This window comes from Lonchura striata, chromosome 3 (genome assembly GCF_046129695.1).
Source record: "Lonchura striata isolate bLonStr1 chromosome 3, bLonStr1.mat, whole genome shotgun sequence".
NCBI lineage: Eukaryota > Metazoa > Chordata > Aves > Passeriformes > Estrildidae > Lonchura > Lonchura striata.
The window spans coordinates 59,286,991-59,307,083 of record NC_134605.1 but is presented as its reverse complement, the minus strand read 5'-3'; the positions used below and the strand labels follow the sequence as shown (position 1 = coordinate 59,307,083).

At 41.7% G+C, this 20,093-nt stretch overlaps 1 protein-coding gene and 1 pseudogene across 2 annotated transcripts; both read right to left on the bottom strand.

The window, feature by feature from the left end:
• Nucleotides 1-824: 824 nt before the first annotated feature.
• LOC110476003 (pantetheinase) lies at nt 825-13,636 on the bottom strand. Of its 2 annotated transcripts, none has more exons than XM_077782205.1 (8): nt 12,830-13,636; nt 10,897-11,138; nt 10,662-10,792; nt 8,768-8,960; nt 7,044-7,335; nt 5,537-5,910; nt 3,191-3,361; nt 825-1,584 (listed from the first exon to the last, which is right to left on the bottom strand). In XM_077782205.1, exons 2-8 carry the CDS (start codon nt 11,107-11,109, stop codon nt 1,567-1,569), a joined length of 1,392 nt encoding a protein of 463 aa, XP_077638331.1. In that variant the 5' UTR covers nt 11,110-11,138; nt 12,830-13,636; the 3' UTR covers nt 825-1,566. The 2 variants fall into 2 exon arrangements, with proteins under 2 accessions (XP_077638331.1, XP_077638330.1); XM_077782204.1 differs by lacking the exon at nt 825-1,584 and adding an exon at nt 2,509-2,819.
• A 601-nt stretch (nt 13,637-14,237) lies between these two features.
• Nucleotides 14,238-19,731, bottom strand: LOC110476002 (pantetheinase-like; annotated as a pseudogene).
• Nucleotides 19,732-20,093: the final 362 nt, after the last annotated feature.

Here is a 20,093-nt window from a genome sequence, read left to right as displayed (position 1 = left end):
CTAAGTGTCAGTATGTGCAGTTTGCATTTGAGTTTCTCTAGACCAAAGAAATTGCATTAGCATATCACTGTACTTAGATGCCATGTACCCAGCATGCCAGCAACAAAACTGTCCCTTGAACTCATCCCAGTGTCTCTGCCAGTCACTTCTGTTTAGCTGTGCATCACTTTCCAACAGCCTTCCACCAGATAATGTGAATCAGGATAGAATTTTTCCTCTGAAATAAGGTATGTAAGTACCTCATTGCCTGTCTCTCACTAGCCTGAAACAAAAGAGCAGGCTAGTTCACCAGGTGCAGTAGCATGCCTGCTCCTCTGCACATTTTCTGTCCACAGGAAGCTGCAGTGTATTGAGAGGCCTTCATTTTAAACTTCAATTCATTTCAAATAAATTTGTTCTAATGACATTTTCCATTTTTGACCTTCTAGTCCTTGCAGTGTTCTCATCTGAAAAAGGCTATGTGAGCAGTGGGAACAGGCTGGCTGCTTGCAGCTACAGCAGACTGTCACTGTAGTGCTGGTTCAGAAAACACAGACCAGCAGATGAATGCAGATACCACAGAGTTCTCTCACAGCGTAGTGCTGACTGAGGGTTTCAATCATTAGGTATTTGGATTTTTATCTAGTAATGTTCATCCCTAAGTCACACATGACTAGATGCAGCATGCTCATTCAGTAGCCTTAAAGACAAGCCTTTTTAAGGCTGCAGTAGAGATCTCAGTGATACTTGAACTAATGTACCTTGGAAGCCTTCCTCCCTCTCTGCCTCACGTTTTTACCACATGAAATATAGGTTGAGTCACATTAAGCACAGTCAGACATCAGTGTGAAAGAGGAAGCAGCAAATGCTCCCTTGTTTAGCAATAGTGAGGACATCAGCCGGAAAGGTGACTGCCCTGCCAGGGCTGAGCAGAAATATTTACAAGTGCAGTGCTTGGAGAATGCCCAGCAGAATTCAAGTCCCACTGCCGGGACACGGTGCAGTGCAGCTCTCCCTGTTTGCCTCTGTTCCAGCAGGCACCGCTCCCTATTTCCTGCGGAGCTGGGAGCTCGCCCAGGAACAAGGAACTGACGCCAGGTAAACAAACAAATCCACCGAAGAAACTGAAGAAAACTGCAGTGGTCGGGGCTCTACGTGGCTGCGGACAATGTAAAGGGAAACTTATCTAGAGCCCGCCTACTTTCCACATTTCTCTCCTCCCAATCCACTCTTCCCACCCCTGTACTGCACCTGCCCCCTTCCCTGCTACCGCCTGATGTTAGGGGCTACATGAAGACTTACTTTGGGAAGCAGAATGCAATTTGGTGCTAATTTTTCTTAAATCAGCTTAGCTGTAGAGGGAGTCTGTGGTCAGACTGTGTTCCGGCTTCTTTCCTTGCGCTTAGCGAGAGGAGAGCGTGAGGAAGACTGCTGCGCATCCCAAGGGTTAACCGTGCCTGGAGAAGGCTGTGAAAGGTCGCTGGGGCGGCCGCGCAATCACTGCCGAGCACTGAGTACATGTGAGCAGAGCCGGGAAGTCAGAGGCGCTCGCTTCTGGCAGCAGCACGTAGTTATCTCACTTGTGCCCTAACAGGACAGCTTTTCCTAGGGCGCAGGTAGAGATTTAAAGATACAGTGCTTTTCCTCCTCGCATGTTTGCCATTACTCCTACTAAATGAATGTAGAGGGCTTGAGTTTGATACTTTCACGGACTACAATCCTATTTTTAGGATATTGCCCTGTCAAAAAACCCCAATGTATTCTGCCTCGTGCGAGTCTGGATTTTTAAATGATGTTGGTCAGATTAAGTATAAACAATGTTTGTGCTTCAAAACAAACCTGCAGAAGAAACAACTGAATTAGGCACACATAGAACTCAGCTGGGAAACACAAAGTAATCCAGTCTACTTGCCTAAGAAGTACAGTCGGCAGGGCCCACATCCTCACAAGTGCCAGCGTGTCCCACCTGCTCCAGCTCTTCACTTTCCTTACCCAACACCTGCTGGCACCATCCCAGTTCTCCCTTGCCCTGGTAGCAGCAACTCTTCCATGGGAACACAGACATGCTCCTGAGAAATTGCTTGGTTTGAGCATTTGTGACACAAAGAGTTATAAACAATTCTGTGCTAGGAAGATTTTCCACATCCTAAAAACATGGCCAGAAAGATTAAAATAGACTCCAACTGTGAGTTAGGTTGTGATATGATAACACATTGCAGTGTGCTGATCCAAATAACTGCTTTTTGAAGGAACATATTTTAAAGAATTGTTTTCATTTTCAAAGGAAGTTAGAATTTTCAAAGGTTCTTGTAATCCCTTGTTTAAAAAAGTGCTTGTTCAGAAAGAAGGTGGGAACTGTATTGCGGAAATGGCTGCTAATACTCAAAAAAATATTTTAAATCATTAAAAACTTTTTCTTGGGGTACAACCCTACTGAATCCTACACCACTAAAGTCAGAGGATTGTTCCCAGTGTTAAGACCAAGCCTATGCCAACCAATGCTATCATATAAAAACACATACACAACACTCCAGGAGCGTATTGATTTTTGCTGCAAAATCAAGTCAATAAATCAATGTGCAGTAACAATGCCATTAGATAAGGCAACTTGAAAAATAGAATGCCATTTAAATGATGAATATTAGTACTAATTACATTATTTGTAATTAATTGGCATTACAGAAATGAGCAGATGAAAGCTTGAAGGATCTACAGTGAAATCATGCTGAAGCTTGATCCGTGCTTGGAGGGTCCTTTTCATACCACCTCCCATAGAGTGTTACAGTCAAAACTGGCTTTGATGTAGTGTTCTGATTTGTCAGACGTCCATCAGCTAGCACCTGGTTATGAAAAAATAAATTAAGCAAGAGCAGCTTTAAAGCAGTACTATTGTATGGCAAACATAAAATCATACATTCAGGAATGTTGATCTAGTTGAGAGAGCTTCAGTCTCAATTGGAGCTAGCAGGAAGTCTGAGAAAAACTACATTTCTGTCTTGAGGGAGGTCTTGTTCTAGAGGATTTGGGGAAACAGGGCAGAAGAGAATTGGCAAGGTGGACTTACTGTTTGAATACAACCAGGAAAATCAGGCAGAAATAAAGCTGCCTTGAACTCAAGGCAGAGGACAGAGGACTCTGGTAACAACTAAGTTACTCTTGTAGTGGGTTTTTGACCACTGATGTCTGACAAATCACAAGGGTGTCCCATTACCTTGAACTCCCCAGGGGCCAGCTGCACCCCGCTGTACAACACTTCTGGGAAGACGTAGCTGGTGCCAAACGTGCCACTGAGGGAGAACATCTCAAACTTGGTCTGAGCCGTCTCCACAGGCTGCCCACACGTGCTCAGGTTTGTGCTGGGGCACTTGAGCAGGGTGCAGATCTGTGGGGAGGAGGAGACAATGTATTTAGCAAGACAGTAACACCCGTAGGAGAGCCTTGTGTCATCAAAGCTAATGTGTGTCAGAGCAGGTGATAGTCACAGGATCATCATTTTCATAATTCTTGGGTGACTCCATTTCAGTTGTAGCTTATTTTTTTACCCCTTGATCTGATTGGGTGTATTCCAGACCTTCTAGACCCTTAGTCTAATAATTTTATAAATAAATTGTCTCTGACATAAGTGCAGCCTAAGCACCTTATTTCATATCTGAAACCCGATTCTGTCCCTTCCACTAATTCTTTCAATTGCCAGTGGTCTTATTTGAATGTTTCTTTCCCACATGTCTTAGAAGATGTGTTTGTGAATGGAAATTCTAGGCAAAGTAAACAAAGTCTTCCACATAGGTACATTATACAAGTGCACATCCAGGTCTTCTTACTGCTAATTGTACATGTTGATGGTGGTACTTCATTAGATGGCCTGGTAGTCCATGGGAAATCTGAATTTGATGTTCCCTGTCCAAATCCTAATTAATATAGACCAAGGAGTTAGCATATTTTGTTACGGTTTCGTGTTAGTAGTTGCAGCACATAAAGTAAGAATCACGATGTTGTTTCCCTTTTGTCATGAGAGTTAATTATCCAGCTGATAAATATTTATGGTCTTCATGAGGAAATATGAAATAGGGCTAGCACTCCTCTGATTCAGGAATGATTTAAAGCATGTTGTCTGGTTTTGCTAATAGGTGATAGTTTTGATACGTGTCTGGTATTGGGGGATAGAAGCATGTTTGCAAAAAATCAAAAGTATTATTCATCAGCAAATATGGTTTTGTGTTGAAATGCAAATAAGCAGAGAAATAAGGAATATATTCTGAGGAAATGAAAAGATATTGAGGGGAAAAAGGAAGAGTAGAAATTACTGTATTCTCTAGAACTTTCAATACTCACCAAGAACTGAATTTATTCAAGCTACCTTCCTAGTATTAGATGAGCTGTTTTCTGGATAACACCTCCCCTCATATCCCGAGGTCTGTACTAGCTGGTACAAAATGGTAATGCTGACAGACAGAAGTAACTACACAAAAGTATAATCTGCTGGCACAGTAACGTAATTATGAAGGCAAAGGATGTTTCCAAATATGGCTTTAAGCAAATTCAACAAGGATGTAACTCACTGTCTTTCCAAATATTTGATTAAAAGAGAGAAAGAGAGGATATTTCCACTAAAAGTCATAAGCTATTTAAGTAAGCTTCATTGCTATGATTTGGATAATGACAAAAAGTTAACATCTCTGTGACCCTAACTTAGCAGAGTATCTCATAAAGATAGCTATGATCGACTGATTTTTAACATCATTCTTTGATGAAAATACAGTGAGACCACATCTGGAGTACTGTGCTCAGGCTCCTCAGCCCATATAAGAAAAGGAGCTACTGGAAAGTGTCTGGCTGAGGCCACAAAGATGATGGAGCATCTCTCTTATGAGGAGAGACTGCAGGAGCTGGGCTGGTTAAGTCTAGAGAAGACTGAGGGGTCTCATCAATACATACAAATATCTCAAAGGTGTGTGATAAGAAGATGGTGCCAGGCTCTTTTCAGTGGTGCCCAGTGACAGCATGAGGAGCAAAATGGCCATTAAAACACAAGAAGTTTCACCTCAACATGAGGAAGAACTTTTTTACATTTAGGGTGGCAGAGCATCAGAACAGGCTGCCCAGGTAGGTCTTGGATTCTTTCTCTCTGGAGACACTCAAAAGCCACCCAGATGTGTTTCTATGTAATCTGCTCTAGGTAACCTTGCCTCGGCAGGAGAATTGGACTATGTGATCTTCAGATGTCCTTTTCAATCCTAACTATTCTGTGATTCTGTGATACAGAGGAGATTAATTGCAGATATTCACAGAAGAGAACTTAAATTTAGCCAATAATGCACACCTCTAAAAATAGTAAGTGCACTCTGGGCATTTAAAAGAGGTTTAGAGACCTCTCTACTGCATTTGTTGGATTTTAAGGCAAATAGGCTTGGAAGTTTTAGCAACTTCTTTCTGTTACTAACAAAAGGTGCACTTAGGACTCCAACATAGAAGAGAGACATTGTCTTCTCTTTTTCCACCACAGGTTTCTCCCTGTAAATAGGCTTCCTAAAGTAAGTAACCCCCTCCAAAAAATTACCTGCAGATAGTACTGTCCTTCAATAACATGAAGGCCATCAAAAGCACCCAGCACATAAACTTCATCATCTCTTTTCTCTGCCATCTTGTAGCTCAAGTGACAGCAGAGGTTTTTTTGGCAGACAGTAAGATTCTCCCCAGGCTTAGTGAGCTCCGTGAAAGTAAAGAGGTCTTCAAAGATGATTCCTGTGAATTCATGGTCATTCTGTGAGAATCTTTCAACACCCAAAGCATATGAGTTCCAGCTGACAGCAGGCGGGGAGACAGGAGAAAGACGAGGGTGTGCATCTAGTTCAGCAATGAGGAGGTGGCCATCTTCTGTTTTCATGTTGTAGGAGTATGTTCTGGCTCCAGCTGGTGCATAAATGCCACTCCCTGTGGAGAACACAATAGTCAACCCAAGAAGAATTTAAAAAATCATGTTATCCTTCTAATTGTCTCTACTGATAGCTTATCCACTCTTCTACACAGATTATAGGTATTTCAGTCTCATCAAAGGTGACCATCAGCAACTCAGTACACAGAGCTCATGCTTTGGCAAATAATAGCATTTATTCCCTTAAGTAAGGTCTTCTCAGTGTAGCCAGAGGCAGAGGATGTTTGGTTTTTTATGTTATGTTATATTTATGGCCTCCTCAGTTATCTTTTCTCCTGTATGCAATGGAGCTGATAGCTCCTTTTTTCTTGGTTGATTGATATGAAAGGACCAGCTACTGGTTGAGACAATCCAAAACACAATGCAGGTAACTATCCCAGGCCTGTCCGTGAACAGAAGGAGACAGCAATTGTCCAGCCCCTTTTACACTGGCTGCAAACTCCTCCTCTCATGAGTGATTCACATCTGACCAGCAGCAAGCAACAGAGGGAAATCAAAGGTCTGTCACACCCATCACTGCAGAAGCCTGTCAGGCATTTCACATGAAAAGTCTCAAAACAATACTGTGGTTGCACAGTTCAGTGAAGATACTGGTGTAGCTGAAATATACTGTTGTGTAAGCTGAGGTTTAAAAAATCAATGCTACATTCTAAAATGAAGATGTGGACATCTTAGCAATGTTACTACAACAGGCCTGAACATGTGTTTTTAATGGTTTTCTGTAACAGGTATAAAAATAAATATCTAATTTGGCAGAATAAATGTAGCCACATATATGGTTGACGAGTGTATTCACAGTTTGGCATTCAATCATAGACTTAGAAGTGCAGAGGGCAAGTGCCTTAAAAACCACAAAAATTTCTGTTCAGGTATAAGGGCAGTGACCTACTACTTATTTAGAGGCATTAAAAGAAAAGATAATCCTAAGAAACTAGGGAAAATAAAACACTACAAGTTTTGTTGTGTCTTTATGAAACCAATAGGAATAGGATCAATCAGCTTTGAAATTTGAAAATAGACTCTTCACCTTCCAGAGAAATACATTATATTGCTCTGCAAAATTATTTTGTAGAATGAGGAATAAGAGATTCTTGGTTATAAGGATTCTTGCACAGAGTGAAAATTAAGTTACCTGTCATTTCCATGCTAGTGTTGTGAGTATTGGCAGCTAAGACATTGACACGCATGCCCATAGCCCAAGCAGAGTGAAATTCAATTGCAGTCAGAAAGGGCAGGACATTCATCCAAGCTGTTGGGAAGAGCACAGTGTCCACCTGCATCTTGCTCACCAGGACCACAGCAGGCTCATAGAAAAGGATGTCAAAGCAAGTGAAAATGCCAAACTTTCCGAAAGGAGTCTCAAAGGTGACAGCTTCTGGCTCTTTTGGATGATTAAACTGATCTTCTCCTAGGAAGAGATTATACTGTAAGGGAAGGAAAATAGAGAAACCAGTTAGAGGTACTTAATAACCATGTGTCTTGGAATCATTCCCTAAAACTGTTCAGAATGACTAAAGAAAAATTTTGACCTGTGTTGGAAGCCCTCAAAAGTAGGAAATCTGGCTAATATTATATTTTCATCGTACCCAAAATATGGAACACATATTACATATTGCCCTGGCATCTAGCTAGGAAAGCAGCCAGCTGCCTTCAGGTCTGTTGGTGTCATCTCTGTAAGAATAATCTCTCCACTTCCCCCACCTAGTTTATATTTCTAGCAACCCAAATGCAACCAGAAGAGAAATAGTAATGTAAGAGAAGTGTGGGGAATCTGGTGCCAAGAGACAAAATTGGTGACTTTGGTGTGGAGGTGCCCAGAAGCACTGAAAGTACAGAGAACCAGCAGGAAGCACAGGACAGTATTTGGGATAATGCATAGAAGAAAACAAAGGCTGTGCTGATGGAGGAAAGGCAGATGATCTCAGCCAACAGAAAAACTGAAGTTTGTGATGCTCTCAGTTTTCCAACATTTTCCTTCTTCCTTCACATGCATATTTATTAAGAGTACTTTATAAATATCCAGGTGGTCTGAAAGTAAATATGGACACCACACCAGAAAAGAAGTTCAAGTTTACTTAACTTGTAATTCAGCACATGAGCCATAGCAGGCTGGGGGACAGATTTGCATTATCAGTGTTTCACTCACCCAGTTTGCTCACAAATAGATATCTTGACATTGTCTGTAAACAACCAGATGAAATACTGGGCCCAAAGCACATTAAATAAACTGACTTCACTCTACCCACATTGGCATGATATCTGGCACATGATTCATAAGCAGCTTTGATGGAACTTGCAGGTAGGCACATAATACTGAAAGAGGAACTTCCATCTGCTGCAAATGTTTCAATATCCTTATCTCTTTTTACACCCATCTTAGGACCATCATTTTGTCCAAATAATTCCCATTGTGCAAAAACTGTGCCAAAACAGCATCAGAAAAAACGGTCATGCCTCTCTGAAATCAGACTGCTCATCTACCATGAAATAGACCTGAACATTGAAATCCAGGAACATTAAATTGTAGTCTGGTGAAAAGCTGGCACTGAAAACTGAAGCTGCTCAAGTAGCAGAAGTTGCAGTAGTAGCGAGCTAATGAACTGAGGAAGTCAACCAAAACCATATGCCACTAAATTGCACCACAACAATCATTTTTCACTCCAGTCTGTTTTAAGAAACATGACAGCAAATGCAAATTTGGGATTGACACTTCATAGCAAGAGAGATATTCTTTTAAATTATAAAGAAAAACAAAACTCTGCCAGTGGACAATGACTGGTATCTAATTCTCTTCCCAAACTGAGACATTCTGGAAGTAGTGGAAAATTAATTTCTGTCTCTCCAAGACCACTTTACCTTATGGTACCGAGCCACCAGTTTGCCCTGTGCGTCAAAGACGACATCCGTGTTGTACTGGTAGCGACCGTCCCTGGGGCAGCTGGGATCGCTGGAGTCACACGGCTTCTTGTCCCCGATATTTGCAACCACATAGATGGAGTTATTTCTGGCCATGCAGCTGAGTCGTTCCTGCACTGGTGCTGGACCAAATCTATGGCATTTTAGGGAAGGAGAAAAACAAAATTAACAAACCCTGTGCTGTCAGTGGTGTCCATTTCCAGAGTACTTGAGGTCACACCAGCAGCATCTCCAACCCTGCAGCCACGGCAGATACACAGAGTTGCGGCAGTGCTTCCTCAGATTACTTCTTGCACCTTGCGGTAGGCCCTGGAAGCCTCACACTGGCCTCTGCAGGGACATGCCTGCCAGTCCACTTCAGCACCTGGAATATGCTCTGCAGTAAACTGGTAATCCTCAGGCTGGGAAAGGGCAGGAGAGCAATCTCTGGGCAGCGGAAGACACTAGCTTGATGTCACACAAGCAGATATTTTAGCATCAGGCATACTGGCACCTGAGGACTGCAGCTCTGGGTCCTTAGGACGCTAAGCAGGGTTGAGCTGTGGGATCATGCAGATTATATGGTTAAGGTAATTCAGCAATTCATTTCCTCCCATAGACAGGAGTGCACAGACCTGTAACCATGGTTATTAATTTTGAGATATGACAGGGCCCATGTGCCAGAAAGTGGCAGCACCTCTGAAGCATCCATACCAGGCCATAAAGAGAGCAGCCATTCATTCCCCTTTGTAGTGTGGCAATGCCTACGGCTGTGAAGGGTGTAAAAAGGAGGACCTCCATGCATGATACATATACAGCACCAGGAATAAGGCATGCCAGACAGTGATGGCAAGGGTTATAGTCCCAAAATCCGCTAATGAAACCCCTGATTTGGAACAGTGACAAGGGACTCAGATCACCTCTGCTAAACCTGTCTGATGCACTAGAATAAAGACATGCTTAGACACACTGCTACCCCACACTCTACCTTCAATGAAAGACTGTATACTTTAGCTACTTACATCTCAACAAAAAGTTGCACATCTTGTGCAACTGTGACTCTTCTTCTTGGAAGCATTGAATTATTATATGCTCACGGATACAATAACCTGCTCCTTATCAAGCAGGTGCAGAAAGCCATGGTGAAAAGGTCAGACCCCAGCTGTAATTCCCTAGCTGAACATGTATTGCAAGCTGTAGGAGTCTGAAGTCCAATGCTCAGCTATAGCTTACTTTGCCACTGCTGGAATATGCTGCTTGAATGACAGATCATGTTCTACAACACAGTGACTCTAGCAATTCAGACTTTCTCTTACCTTAATTGTGGAAAACCAAGATTAAAAGTTCCTGCGTTTTTATAATTTAGAAGTTTGGACTTTATTTACTGACTTCATCACCTCTTGCTCAGAGACTACTTCTTGCCACAAAAATGGTTTGTGTGCTTTTGTTTCAACATGTCATTTGTAAAAGACAAACAAACCAAAACATCAAATAAATACTACTGTTAATAATTTTTAGAGTCTATTCTATTCAAGTGAGTGTGAAAAAAATGAAAGCAGAATGAGAAACAGGATATTCTGGCATCAAAAAGAGACATATCCTCAACTTTTAGTAATCCAAATTCTGTATGTTGTTTGACTTTCTCCTAAGTGTTTAATCAAAAAAAATCTTAATGTTTCCCTCATCAATTAGTCATGGACATGCTATATATTTAACAATTTATCTTCCTTCAAACTTAATTTTAATTGAAACTTGTATCAGAGTTGTTAGCAGTTCTTAGTAACTCAATGTGAGTTGCTCAAGGCTCCATGAGATAACAGGTGGAAATCACCTAAACCATTGCAGAAGGAATCACCTTGAGGGGTCAGTGCAGGGAATCCAATTCACCACTGGATCAGGGATATCCTCCAGGTAGGGGTAGATGGATTCTCTTGTGAATCGCCAGCCATAGATGCCGTCTTCAGGAGTCACAATGATGTGGGCACCCTGTCACAACAAGCTCCATTTAATGGTCACCCATCAACAGACAACCAGGAGGGTCAGCAGGAGCAGAAAACACTGATGGACAACCCTCACGGTAGCCCTCGTACCTGCTGGGCAGCTTCCTTGATGGCCCCTTCCAAGACATCCATGTTTTTGTCCATCAGGGCCAAAGCATCGCTGGGAGAAACGGGCTCCTGGGTGGGATGCGGCAGGATGACGGTGTGCTCGTAGACGGCTGCCATGAAGGTGTCGGAGGCAAGGGCCTGAAGGGCTGCCAGTGCAAACACCACAGCGAGCAGGAGAACCTGGGAAGGGAGCATGGCTGCAGCCTCCCAGCTCCTAGAGTGCTCTGGACAAACAGTGCAAAAGAAAAATGCAGAGACATGAGAAGGGGGACAAAGTTTACTTTGAAAGAGGGAGGAATGAACTGCAGGTCTGTTAAAGTATTACCTTGGAACCAAGTGTGAGGTATAAGAAAGTACTGCAGTACACATAAAGGATGTCACAACTGAACAAAACAAAAATGCTGGGCAATGCCAACACTAATGTGGCCAGTAAAAAAAAAAAAATAAATCAGTAAAAAAAAACAATCTAGAAAGAACAATCCAATTTTTGTTGTTATACTCTTCCCTACCACTGATTACAAGACTATTTATCTGTGAAGGCTCAACTGATACCAAGGTTGATATTGCCATGTGTGGAGCTAGACTTCTGTGAATTTTGAGTGACAAAATTCAGGGTAATTTAAACTTCTTTATTCTAACATCTTCATATTCCTCAATTCCTGTGCAGTGTGTCAGTATGTGCAGCTTACATTTGAGTTTCTCTAGACCAAAGAAATTGCATTAGCATCTCACTGTACTTAGATTTCATGTACCCAGCATGCCAACAACAAAACTGTCCCTTGAACTCATCCCAATGTCTCTGCCAGTCACTTCCGTTTAGCTGAGAATCACTTTCCAACAGTCTTTCACCAGAAAACATGAATCAGGATAGAATTTTTCCTCTGAAATAAGGTATGTAAGTACCTCATTGCCTGTCTCTCACTAGCCTGAAACAAAAGAGCAGGCTAGTTCACCAGGTGCAGTAGCATGCCTGCTCCTCTGCACATTTTCTGTCTACAGGAAGCTGCAGTGTATTGAGAGGCCTTCATTTTAAACTTCAACTTATTTCAAATAAATTTGTTCTAATTACATTTTCCATTTTTGACCTTCTAGTCTTTGCAGTGTTCTCATTTGAAAAAGGCTATGTGAGCATTGGGAACAGGCTGACTGCTTCCAGCTACAGCAGACTGCCACTGTAGAGCTGGTTCAGAAAACACAGACCAGCACAGAGTTCTCTCACAGAGTAGTGCTGACTGATGATTTCAATCATTAAGAACTTGGATTTTTATCTAGTGATGTTCTACACACATAACTAGATGCAGCATGCTCATTCAGTAGCTTAAAGACAAGCCTTTTTAAGGCTGCAGTAGAGATCTCGGTGATACTTGAACTAATGTACCTTGGAAGCCTTCCTCCCTCTCTGCTTCACGTTTTTACCACATGAAATATAGGTTGAGTCACATTAAGCACAGTCAGACATCAGTGTGAAAGAGGAAGCAGCAAATGCTCCCTTGTTTAGCAATAGTGAGGACATCAGCCGGAAAGGTGACTGCCCTGCCAGGGCTGAGCAGAAATATTTACAAGTGCAGTGCTTGGAGAATGCCCAGCAGAATTCAAGTCCCACTGCCGGGACACGGTGCAGTGCAGCTCTCCCTGTTTGCCTCTGTTCCAGCAGGCACCGCTCCCTATTTCCTGCGGAGCTGGGAGCTCGCCCAGGAACAAGGAACTGACACCAGGTAAACAAACAAATCCACCGAAGAAACTGAAGAAAACTGCAGTGGTCGGGGCTCTACGTGGCTGCGGACAATGTAAAGGGAAACTTATCTAGAGCCCGCCTACTTTCCACATTTCTCTCCTCCCAATCCACTCTTCCCACCCCTGCACCCCTCCCTCATCGCTGCTACCGTCTCATGGTGACGGCTACATGAGGACTTACTTTGGGAAGCAGAATGCAATTTGGTGCTAAATCAGCTTAGCTGTAGAGGGAGTCTGTGGTCAGACTGTGTTCCGGCTTCTTTCCTTGCGCTTAGCGAGAGGAGAGCGTGAGGAAGACTGCTGCGCATCCCAAGGGTTAACCGTGCCTGGAGAAGGCTGTGAAAGGTCGCTGGGGCGGCCGCGCAATCACTGCCGAGCACTGAGTACATGTGAGCAGAGCCGGGAAGTCAGAGGCGCTCGCTTCTGGCAGCAGCACGTAGTTATCTCACTTGTGCCCTAACAGGACAGCTTTTCCTAGGGCGCAGGTAGAGATTTAAAGATACAGTGCTTTTCCTCCCCGCATGTTTGCCATTACTCCTACTAAATGAATGTAGAGAGCTTGTGTTTGACACTTTCACGGACTACAATCCTATTTTTAGGATATTGCCCTGTCAAAAAACCCCAATGTATTCTGCCTCGTGCGAGTCTGGATTTTTAAATGATGTTGGTCAGATTAAGTATAAACAATGTCTGTGCTTCAAATCAAACCTGCAGAAGAAACAACAGAATTAGGCACACATAGAACTCTCAGCTGGGAAACACAAAGTAATCCAGTCTAGTTGCCTAAGAAGTACAGTCGGCAGGGCCCACATCCTCACAAGTGCCAGCGTGTCCCACCTGCTCCAGCTCTTCACTTCCCTTACCCAACACCTGCTGGCACCATCCCAGTTCTCCCTTGCCCTGGTAGCAGCAACTCTTCCATGGGAACACAGACATGCTCCTGAGAAATTGCTTGGTTTGAGCATTTGTGACACAAAGAGTTATCAACAATTCTGTGTTAGGGAGATTTTCCACATCCTAAAAATGTGGCCAGAAAGGTTAATGTAGACTACTCTCTCAGGAAGTACATGTCCTTGTATGATAATGCATTGCTGTGTGCTGAGCTGAATAACTGTTTTTTGAAGGTACATATTTTCAAGACTTGGTTTCATTTTCAAAGGAAATTAGAACTTTCAAAGGTTGTGGTAATCTCTTGTTCACAAAAGTGCCTGTTCAGCAATGGGGTGTGAACAGCATTGTGAAAATGGCTGCTAGTACTCCAACGAAAATTTCAAATAATTTAAAACTGATTTTATTGGGGCACAACCCTACTGATTTGTACACCACTAAAGTCAGAGGAATTTATTTTCTATTATTCCCAGTGTTAAGTCCAAGCCTATGCCAACGTATGTTATCATATAGAAATCCACAACACTCCAGAAGAATATTGATTTTGGCTGCAAAATCAAGTCAATAAATCAATGTGCAATGACTATGCTGTTAGATAAGGCAAATTGAGGAATACAATGCTGTTATAATTAGAAATATTAGTATTAATTAACATGTTTAGTATTAATTAATATCATTTGTGATTAATTTGCATTACAGAAATGAGCAGATGAAAGATTGAAGGATCTACAGTGAAATCATGCTGAAGCTTGATCCGTGCTTGGAGGGTCCTTTTCATACCACCTCCCATAGAGTGTTACAGTCAAAACTGGCTTTGATGTAGTGTTCTGATTTATCAGACGTCCATCAGCTAGCACCTGGTTATGAAAAAATAAATTAAGCAAGAGCAGCTTTAAAGCAGTACTATTGTATGGCAAACATAAAATCATACATTCAGGAATGTTGATCTAGTTGAGAGAGCTTCAGTCTCAATTGGAGCTAGCAGGAAGTCTGAGAAAAACTACATTTCTGTCTTGAGGGAGATCTTGTTCTAGAGGATTTGGGGAAACAGGGCAGAAGAGAATTGGCAAGGTGGACTTACTGTTTGAATACAATCAGGAAAATCAGGCAGAAATAAAGCTGCCTTGAACTCAAGGCAGAGGACAGAGGACTCTGGTAACAACTAAGTTGCTCTTGTAGTGGGTTTTTGACCACTGATGTCTGACAAATCACAAGGGTGTCCCATTACCTTGAACTCCCCAGGGGCCAGCTGCACCCTGCTGTACAACACTTCTGGGAAGATGTAGCTGATGCCAAAAATGCCAATGAGGGAGAACATCTCAAATTTGGTCTGAACTGTCTCCACGGGATGCCCACACGTGCTACAAGGAAAGATTGCAGATCTGTGGGGAGAAGGAGACAGAAAGGCAAAACATCACTAAGCTTTCAGTAACTATAAGCTGGATTTGATAGCAAGAAAAGTTGTCATGATGAAAAACCTATTTAATACATCTATGCATTTATTTAGTATATACTCTGTATAGTTCTCTATATATTTCTCTGTATAAAGAAATGATTTGCAGCACACTAAAAAAAAGTGTGGCAGCGAAATTTTGAAGAATCAGTACACTGACAAGTCAAGCAAATACAAATGGTATATCCACATTTAATGTCCTTATTTTGTTAGATAACCAGATGGTAGATAATCACATCAGCACAATGGTACAGACCACTGAGCAGAAAACAGCTCTCTTTTGACAAGAGTATCCCTATGAAGACAGGGAGACACAAACATTCTTCTGTCATTTTCATATACAGAAACTTGCTTAGAATCATAAAATCATTTAGATTAGAAAGGACCTTTAAGACCATTGAGTCCAAGCACTACTCAGCACTGTTAAACCAACCACTAAACTATGTCCCTAAGCACCACATCTACACATTCTTTAAATACCTTCAAGGATGGCAAGAGAACCACTTCCCTGGGCAGCCTGTTCCAATGCTTGAGAATCCTTTTAGTGGAGATATTTTTCCTAGTAACCAATCTAAACCTCCCCTGGCACAACCTGATGCCACTTCCTCATGTCCTGTCACCTGGGAGAAGTGATCAACCCGACCTCCACCTCACCACAACCTCCTTTCAGGTAGTTGCAGGGAGCAATAAGATCTCCCCTCAGCAATAACTCCTGACAAATCTATAACCTGAAAAACCTTAAGAGCAACTTCTTCAGATGTGTTGCAGATGTACAATCAGCACAGAGAAACATACATACTTATCTTCTCCTGTCCTTGCCAAAACTGCTGGGTGACCTCACATTCAAGGGTGTGACAGCATAGGGTCAACCCAAGGCCTATACTTACATAATTTTGTAACACTCAAAAGGAGATTAACATCCCTAATGAAGTCAAAATGTATAATGAAGAAAATAAATGTTGGGGGGGGGGGGGGTTGGTAAAAGATGCCTTGTCTTAAATGCCTACAATTAAAAAAAAAAAAAATAAAGGCAAACAGACTGCAAAGAGAGTATTGCATCCTTCTCACTGTTCAAATAAGAGCAGAAAACTCTTACCTGCAAATAATACTTCAAACAACATGTAGCCCGTCAAAGGCACCCAGGACATAAATTTCATCTTCCTGCTTCTCTACCATCTTGGAAGAGATGGCAACAGAGGTCCTGCTGGCAAATGGCTTGATTTCCCCCAGATTCAGTGAGTTCCATAAAGGAGAAGAGATCATGGTAAATGACTCCACTGAAAGAGTGTTTGTTTGATGGAAGCTGTTTGATCTGGCTGGCATACAATGTCCAGTTGACAGCAACAGGATAGTCAGAAGAGAGATGTGGGTGTGAACTGAGTTCTGTTACCAAAAGGTGACCATTATCCATTTCAGTATTGTAGTAATATGCTCTTGGACTGTCTGGGACATAAATACCACTCCCTGCAAACACATAACATCAGAAATTTTCTAATCTGAAAGCAAATATATGGGACAGGTAAGCAGTAGTCACTAATTATATACGTGCAAAATGTAATTCTAATGTTTACCAGACTATTTTGAAACTAAATTGAGCCTTCATAGGCTACAATCTTAACCTAATATTTTTTTGCCATCAATGGAAAATAGATCAAGCTCTGGTGTTTCATGTATTGCAAGTGACAAGATTAGTGTCCTGATTATATATGATTTAAATGGCTGAAGTTTTGCATTCTTCTCTAACTGCATTATAAATCAGTAATTCTGATTAAAATGGGTGGTAACACTGTCCAATCAAAAAGTTCTGTAAGGAAAATATATTACCAAATTTCACATCTTTAAGCAAGTTCTTTACATAAACAGAGACAATTTTAAATCTCAGAGTAAAACCTATTAATAAAGAATGAGTTGTATGACATATGGTCATATACTGAGAACTAAAGGAATGGCGTGCATCTCTTTTTGTTTGGATGGCAAAGTTTAGAGATACATTTTAGCAGTACGTTTCTCTCAATTCTGCAAACACATTCACACAAAATTTGTGCTTGACTTCTAGCATCTGCTCAGGAAAAATATACAATGAAAACAAAGCCTACAAAGAAAATGTGACACACATGGTCTCCAGCCCAGAAGTACTATTTACAGAACCCGCAAGAACATCTCTAAGCGTTAGGGTTCCATCTAGTGGAGAAAATGAAGTTTGGGTCTTCACATGGCCAAAATACCAATAAAACACCAGGGTCAGAAGATGAAGAAAAACACTCATAAACTTCCAGGACTGATTATTTAACAAAGACTAGAGGTGTTGTAATCAACTGAAGAATTTCCAAGTTCTTACATGGCACATTTTTATTTTCTTTGTATCAAGAACTTTACAAGTTCTCGTGTCCTATTCCTGTTGACATGAGTATGCATGCTTAATGAGAATGAGGGACAATTAGAGCACTGTCACGTTACCTGTCATATCTAAAGTGGAGTTGTGTGTATTTGCTGAAAGGAAGTTGACCCCCATTCCCAAGGCCTGTACTAAGTAGAACTGGGCAGCTGACAACAGTGGAAGGGTGTTCACCCAAGCAGTTAGGAACAGAATGGTGTTAATCTGAAATCTGCTAGCCATGACCACAGCTGGGTCATGGTAGAGCATGTCTGCGCAAGGGAAAATGCCAAAATAGCCAAAGGATGTATTGAAAGTCACAAATCCTGGGTTAATTAAACTGTTTCTCTGTCACAAAAAGGCTGTATCGCACATGGAAAAGGAAAAAAAAATTGAGAAAATAAAATATTAGAAAATAAATCAAACCATTTGAGTTAAATGAACATTGAGCCAGTCACATAAATACAAATAATGGATAATATGTTTTGTGAATGTACTACATGTTAATTTCAAATAGGAGAACTCATACCACTGCAAGAGAAGTCAACCACAAATATCTGTTGCTTCTGATCTATATCAGTAAAAGGGATTTGTGTTCAGTTAGGAAGAATTTATTTAGGATGTTAATGTTTAAATATCTTATGTGTCACATCCTATTGAGATGCAGTAGAGGGTCTATTGAGTAGCATTTAGTTACTTGCTTTTAAATTTAGAATAGTGTCAGTGGTTTCCATCTGCCCTCTGACAATTGGTCTATTGGTCTCACTCTATGCAGAAATACATTGAAGTCCAGGAAGCAGATTCTGTTTCACATCTTTAATCTCCTGAGAATCATGCACTTCCTGAACATTGTAAAATTTTCTCACCTTGTGATAATGAGCCACTAGTTTCCTTTCTGAGTAAAAGAATATGTTGGTATTGTACTGATAGTGGCCATCACTCGGGCAACTTGGGTCACCGAAATTACAGTTTCCTGTCTCCCATATTTGCAACCACATAGATGGAGCTACTCCTCACCAGACAGCTCAGTCTTTCAAGCATGGATGAGGGATCAAACCTAATCAGAAGGGAAAAAATAAAAAATAAAACATCAAAACCATTTAATAAAAAAAAATTCTTATGTTAAGACTACAGATCATCAGCCTGATAGATCTAAGCCATATCTATAAGGAGATTGCTGTTTTCTGTTACTTGACAGATGACAGCAGATTTGTGCTTCATAATGCTACAATCACCTCACGTTAACTGAGGAATGAGGGGTTTCCTTGCAGTGGAAGCAAATCACACCTTCAAGTCTCTATTCTGCTGCCGGGGTGTGGAACAGCGCTGAAGTTACACCCACACATGGGCTAATCTCAGCTGTTCTGCTCCAGTTCTTCCTGTGGCTGTTGTGCTGAGGTAGCTTAGGATTTGTTTCTTCTTGTTATCTGTCTGCTTACTGCAGCTTCAAAAAATGGTACAATTTATTAAGGAAAATAACAGAATAAAAAGGCTACCATATCATAATTCAAAAATCTAAGTTTTGTATCGTGCAGTATATTCTTTCAGTAGTAGCTGTTATTTTATTCACAAATATTCCTAATAATTCTGTACCTTGAACATTTTCTACAACATGCATAGAATTCCTTACTGAAACATAAATTCTGTGCATTTGTTTGTTCTATTAAATAAATCTCAACATTCCTGGTATACAAACTAAAATAGAAAAAATCACACTGATTTAAAATGGCAGAGAAAAATTATGATGAAATTTATCTGAAGCTATTTATGGCAACTATATGATGTCTTAACATAGCTTCATTTCATAGAACTTGTTTCAAGACATTTAAAACTATCAACAATCACCCCGAGCTGTCTTTTGCTTCAGACTGCTCCCCCATGTAGAACAGGGATGATACCTTCCAGGGTGAGCACACGGAATCCAGTCCACCTGTGGGTCTGGGATATCCCAAGATAAGGCTATATTGTTTCCCATCTGTAAATGCCATCTTCAGGAGTCACAACGATATGGTACCAACATACAAACACCATTAAGACAATAAAAAATGGTCAGTGTTTACTCAAACAAATATCTCCAATGAGTCCATAATACCTGTCTGGCTGCTTTCTTGATGGCTGCTTCCAAAATTGCAATATTTTTTTCCATCAGCATCAAGGCCTCCTCAGGAGAAACTGGCACTTCAGTGTCCTCTGACAATACCACGTTGTGTTCATAGACAGCTGCAACATCTGTGTCCATGGCACAGGCCCCCAGAGCAGACAGCACCAAAAGCACAGCAGAGGCACAAATTTTAGGAAGCCCCATGTCTGGAGCCTGGAAGCCACATAAGAGGAGGCCGCAGACAGGCAAAGGCAGTGGACTTTAAAAAGAGAGTCTTGCACAGAGCCTGGGAGAATTCCCCAGGGTGGCTGAAAACTGACACCCTGAGATGTCTACACAATCACCCTGCCTGGTAAGTCTCACAGTATCAAAGGCAAGAGAGCTGCCAGAATTGAGCAGTTCTGCTCTACACCGTGGCAGGGAAGCCAGCACTCTGCTGCAGCACCAAAGAACTGCACCACCTGCCAGACCCGTGGGTCAGCCAGGCTGTAGTGACAGAGCTTAAGGCAAGCCTGGCTCCCAGCAGAGCCAGCGCTGCCCAAACCTAAGGGCATAGGCGTGTGGAAGGCAGGCAGGCAGGCAGATGATCCCGAGCTCAGTGCTGCCACACGGGCTCCTGCTCGGGGCTG